This window comes from Convolutriloba macropyga, chromosome 3, assembly GCF_964194025.1.
Source record: "Convolutriloba macropyga chromosome 3, txConMacr16.3, whole genome shotgun sequence".
Lineage (NCBI taxonomy): Eukaryota > Metazoa > Xenacoelomorpha > Acoela > Convolutidae > Convolutriloba > Convolutriloba macropyga.
This window is the reverse complement of record NC_134470.1, coordinates 11,702,516-11,708,497: the sequence shown is the minus strand read 5'-3', so window position 1 is coordinate 11,708,497 and position 5,982 is coordinate 11,702,516. Positions and strand designations below refer to the sequence as shown.

Genomic DNA, 5,982 nt, shown 5'->3' with positions numbered 1-5,982 from the left:
TTGGAACAAGTTTCCCTGAAGATGTTGAAGGCTGATGGCAGTTCAGTAGTTTTTGTTGTGCATCTATAAACCACCTCTGAGAGCCATAACATCAGAGCTCAAAAACTCTTGAAATCGGTTTTCAAGTGAAAATATACCGATTACTGTAGATCAGAACATGAACAGAACAAACTGGAACGCAATGAAATCTGAACGTTATGAGGAAGAGAAATTTTTTTTGTAATGTTTGCTCGATAACAATTTTGAGCAATTTTTTCGAGCGCAAAATTTAAACTGATGTATTGTTGTCAAACTAACCAAAAATTTTAACTCATACTGTCATGAATGTTTGACATTGTGCGTAATTGATGGCAAGGCATTGAGTTATCATGAGGCCTATAAACACAAGGTAGAACCAATGCACTTTAAGGCGAAAGCAAAGAAAAGGGCAGTCAATTTTTATTTTTGAAAAGCAGACTGGAATGCAATTTTCTGCCAATTGAGGCTAATCTATTCCTCCCGTACAGCTACAGTAATCCGAATGTTCTTCTCCAGCACTATCATGATTGAATATGGGAAAGAATTAATGAATGTGTCCCAAAAAAACAGAACACAGAATGTCTCTACCACCCTGGATAAGTCCTGAAGCAACTCATTTTATGAAGCAAAAATCACATTCGAACGCAAAAACATCAAAAAATTAAACGCAGGTACATTTTTCAATCTTAATTACATAAATATGGAAATTGAGTCAGCTGTCGAAAAAGACCTATAATTCTTTGCACTAGACGTTTTTTTGCGCAAAAAATTCAGCGTGATATAGAAATATCTGAGAAACAAAGGTCTCAATACCCCCGATTCCGTCGAATGCAATACGAAGAAAAAACCGACCCAAAAATTGATAACAAGATATTCGAAGCGTTTAATAATTTTTCTGCAGCGTGTTTTCAAAACTTCATCATTTAGAAGACGCCGAAATATATCCCACTTCTGTGTTCAACAAAAAAATTATAACAGAACCTGGAATCAATAACCTGTTAAATCACCTGCATTTAAGTAAAGCAATTGACCCAGACGGCCTCGGAAACTTAACTCTAAAACATCTATCACCGTCTCCGAAGATGTGTTTGTCTTTAATCTTTCAAACGTTCATTAACAAAATTAAATACCCATACCAGTGGAAGATAAGCGAAGTTGTCCCTATATTCACAGATCTAGATAAAATTCAAATAAACAGATAAGGTCCTAAAAGTATATTGAACTGTCTATCCAAAGTATTTGAAAACCATCTTTTTGATTATATCTACGAGAAATTTAAAGATCACCCTCTTCATTTCAAGGAAAGATAGTCACATTAACTGAGTCGTATCTGAGCCAAAGACAGCAATATATAAAAGTCAGTGAAGAAAAATGGGAAATAACTGTGGTAACTAGTGGTGTTACCTGAGGCTCTATACTGGCTCCACTCTTTTTTATCATTTAAATAAACAATCTCGCTGAAACTGTAAATGAACAACTGTACTACGAATATGAGGACCACTACAAGACTAATTCTACAGATCAGACAGCAATGAGCAAACTTGTTCAAACATTGCATAATGATGCTCTGTAAACTGCCTGCGATTTAACGACGGCAAATGCAAACTAGTAAACTTCAAGGAATCACTCAAGGCGGAATTGAGCGGTAATCCCGTAACGCCATAAGTTTCTCAAAAGGACCTGGTTTTAATAATAAACGCTAATCTGTCTTGGGACACAGATACAGACAAAAGTGCAGAAAAAAAGCTATTGGCTCTCTATACTCAATCAGACGTAATTTAACGAAACTCTTTCCTTATACTACAAATTTAAATGCTTATACCAGCTACGTGGTTCCAATAACGGTTTAAGGTTCCTGTGTCCAAACTAATAAGTCAAGTTACGAATAATTGAAAATTCAGAGAAACGGTAGATGTGGATACTAATTGCACTTTTCAGCTACAATTAACGACTCAGAAAATGAAGACTCTTGCCACTGTCTCTAATTCTTGAAATGGACGACATCCTATTGCTCATATGAATTTCTAGAGGCAACTACAATATCAATATCGGCTATTTGTTTCAGCCAACTGCAACCAACATGAGAAACGGTGACAGAAGTGAGTTGGTTGTCCCAAAGACCCGCCTTAAGGGAACAAATTCAGACTTCTTTATCAGAACCACGTTCCTTGTTAACATAATTTCAAGGGCATTTGGAAAACAAATGCATGAAATATCCAAGAAAGACCTCACATTTTTTTACTGGAAATACTTTGAGAAATACAGCGAAATGGACTCGTGTACTTGGATAATAAACCGCTACTGCGGCTCATGCAACCCCAGTGGAAAACTCAAAAGCTTAAATTGAAATTCCTCAACATTTGGTTGCGGACCAATGGGTATAATAAACACTGAAGCTTGTACTACTACTACTTAATGTGGTTTGTCAGAATTTTTTCATGTGTGTTGTAGATGACTTACGTCTATTGAGTTGAGCGACCACCCTTTTTGGGTAGTCTCCTTACAATGTCTGCATATTGGCATATACCTCTTTTGTTAATTTTTGGCATTTCGCATGGAACTAGTTTTTGCATAACTCTTTTGTTTTGCTCTGGCGGAGCGAGATTGTTGATGCTTTAATGGGAGCTATTGTTGAAGAAGGGAGGCTGTTAGTGTGACCCATCTACTTTCGCCATTAGTCCTTCGTTTTCAATAGTTTTCTAGTTTTGTTTTATATTAGTTCTCGAGTGTAGTGAAAGGTACGAGATATTTTTTAGATCAGATGAACCTAAAAAGCGAGTGAACACATTTATCTTAAGCACAATGTCTGTGTCATCATCTAGTGCATGTGATGATGAAGATGACCAGGACAATGAGAACTTCTTTGACGCACCCGATGATTTTGATTGCGTTGACGATTTGAATTTGCCGAAGAAGGAATCACCCTTCAGGCCAGATACGAGTACGTTGAAAGCTAGCGAATTCTCTACCTGCCGTGGTGATACGCTAAAAGCTTTTGCCGATCAAAATTTTGCAATAAACAGCAGTCAGGGTGTCCCAATATATGATGATCTTGAGTCAAGTGGCAAAACTTCTGATGCCGTGGATGACTCACTCAGCTCCGAAAATCGTGACCCCGAAGAGTTAGAACATTCCAGAAGCAATGAGTCTTCAAACGACGCCGACTTTTTACCGTCATCGCATTTTGAAAACGTGCAGTTGTTGCCTAAAATAGGTTTTACAGTGGTTTCCGACTTCGAGGCGGATCATGCAACGGGCGCTTTGCTATCGAGATGTCAAGAAACTGATAGTGACGCAAAGCCGGAACCATCGACGTCACCGGAATCCAAGAATCAGTTGATGGCGAATAATAACTGGAAGCGTGGAGAGCACTTGAGCTTGGACAATTTGAATTGTGGGCTAACCTCAGACAGTGGAACATCATTTACTCCATCTTCCGATTACCCTGAGTATCTTGCCGTTCCTAAGGCAAACGGGAAAAGTAACTCGCTACCATCAAATGATCGCAGCAAAGGTCTTACTGGTCCGTGCGAGTTCTACCGCACTTTGGATAAAAATTACGCTCCCACTGAAGACTCAGCATCCGATATCAGCGAGAGTACAAACACAACGCAGGAAACTAGAAGTTCTCGGAGATTTGGCATAAGAGAGACGCCTCGGAAATTTCTGACTAAGTTTCGTAAACCCAAAGCAAAGCGGGAGCACCTCAAATCCGAACCAAGTGTTTTGGTGACGTCAACAGCTCTCGAATCTGATTCGAAACAGTCACAGGCAGATGTCGACGACGCAAAATTGGAATCCAGTCAACATATCCCAAGTTATACTTCAGATAATTATCCGGAAGATCGAGATAAAAACTTCAGCAAAAGTACTACTATTGTACAAACTATCGAATCTCATCAGCATAATTTAGCAATATGGTGTCTGAAGTTTTCATCTTGCGGGAAGTACTTAGCTGCTGCTGGTCAAGACAAAGCGATAAGAGTGTGGGTATTGCGGTGCGAATTTGAGAACTTGAATTTGGTTACCTCAAGCTCAACCAGAGCATCCGTGGCAAACCCTGGAGGTCTTTCTTATGCGTCACAGAAATCTCTTGAAGGCAGCCTTAAATCCGGCAGTTTGAAAAGCGAAGACTCAAACCCCGATTCCTCTTTCAATACTTCCCCATTTCTTCCAGAACCGTACAGAACATTCTCGAAGCATTCTTCTGACGTCATGGACATTGCATGGTCTACTCAAAACTCATCATATCTTATTTCGGCGTCAATGGATAAAAACGTACGTCTTTGGCATATTCACATGAACAAGTGCCTGGGTGCTTTCGATCATCAGAACATCGTCACTTGTGTCTCATTTCCACCCAAAGATGTGAAAGCAAATGTCTTTTTAAGTGGCGCGATGGATGGTAAAGTTAGAATTTGGTCTATCACAGAGAAAAAAGTGCTGAGTTTTTACGAGGCATCGGGCGGTAAAAAGCAGCCCATAACCTCAATGTGCTATAATAATAGCGGTGATTACATCTTAATAGGAACGTTAAGTGGCCAGATCTTGAAACTTGACTCAGTGCAGTTGAGACTTATCTCTGAAACGAGAATTATAAACTCTAAAGGCAATAAATTAAGAAGAACAAATATTAAAATCGTTAGCATACAAGAAAGTCCGCGGAGTCCGGAAACATTTCTGGTATCATCAAGTGACTGCCGAATTAGGCTTTACGAAACATCCACGACTGCAGCGGCTCATGTATTCTTACCAGGATCAGACAAGGCATTAGCCATCAATCAAAGCAGTGGAGCTGGAGGATTTTTCCTTCGCCAGAAGGCGAAATACAAAGGACACTCTAACAAAAACAGTCCAATAAGAACTGGGTTTTCCCGATTGGGTAATTTTATTATCAGTGGTTCAGAATGCAAAGGAATTTTCATTTGGAACACAGAGCCTTTGGACGGGAAGGCTAAGAATACTATATTTGAGTGTATTCAGTCACACGAGGTATCTGTGACAGCTGCAACCTTCAGTCCAACAGTCGAGGCGATTGATTGTCTGGACAGATGTCAAAGACGGATTCAAATGCAGCAGCAGAAGGCTCTTGCTATGAATGCCAGTCCTAATTCTAAGTGCCTATCGGTTCAGACAATGAGTGGAGCGACTCTTTCTACTGGTGCGCTGCATGTGGTTCCCGAAACAGCTCCGATTCCGTCAAACGTCGAGGAGGACTTGCAAGATGCCCATTCTAACGTGTGGGAAAGTGGCAAGGAGGGATCCTCAGACTTCCATGATTCAGGATTCCATCACGTATCACTTGAAGAAACTGCCAATTTGGGTTCAACTGGAATGCTGCGCCAGTCGGGCTCCTATTTTCACGACGACCTCAACATCGGACCGCTGTCTTCGACACCGGGTGAGGGGGAACTTGCCGAAGTTCATTCAACAAGGTGTCAGAACAATGGATCGCCACGATTCACTGTGAAAAATTTGATTATGGGTGAGGTCTTTGCATCAGCGGATTATACGGGAAAAATAAATATCTACTTTGCCTGAAGTTTTAGACGAAAAACCCTTAAAGCTGTTTTGGAAGGTGTTTTAATTGTGCCACACTAATAGACTGTTATGTAGAATAAATTGCAAATTGAATTATTTTTTGATTGAAAATACATTTACTATTTGTATTTAGAGCTTCGCATCTATTACGAGTATAATTAATTAGCTGGTTTAATTTAGATTCTCTCACCTCTTTTCCTCAAAATAAATTTATCTCGCTGAAGCAGATATCATTGATTGATGTGCGACACAGAATTTCACGAAAGGTATCTATACTGTTCCCCCAGTGCCCCCGTTTACAAACTATTTGTTGTTATATGGCACGTTACTAATAAATAGCACATGCGCGCGCCTAGAGGCGTAAAAGTTATATGCCCACAGAGATTTGAGAACAAAGTTCTCAAATCTTTGTGGGCATCTTTC

The 5,982-nt window shown here is 39.8% G+C and overlaps 1 protein-coding gene across 1 annotated transcript; it reads left to right on the top strand.

The window, feature by feature from the left end:
* Window positions 1-2,706: 2,706 nt before the first annotated feature.
* On the top strand, window positions 2,707-5,752 carry LOC142335934 (uncharacterized). Its single transcript, XM_075384336.1, has one exon. It carries the CDS (start codon window positions 2,821-2,823, stop codon window positions 5,557-5,559), a length of 2,739 nt encoding a protein of 912 aa, XP_075240451.1. The 5' UTR covers window positions 2,707-2,820; the 3' UTR covers window positions 5,560-5,752.
* The last annotated feature ends 230 nt before the right edge of the window (window positions 5,753-5,982 follow it).

Bases quoted from the DNA above. Each gene is read 5' to 3' on its own strand.
- LOC142335934 (XM_075384336.1), top strand. From the start codon at position 2,821: ATGTCTGTGTCATCATCTAGTGCATGTGATGATGAAGATGACCAGGAC.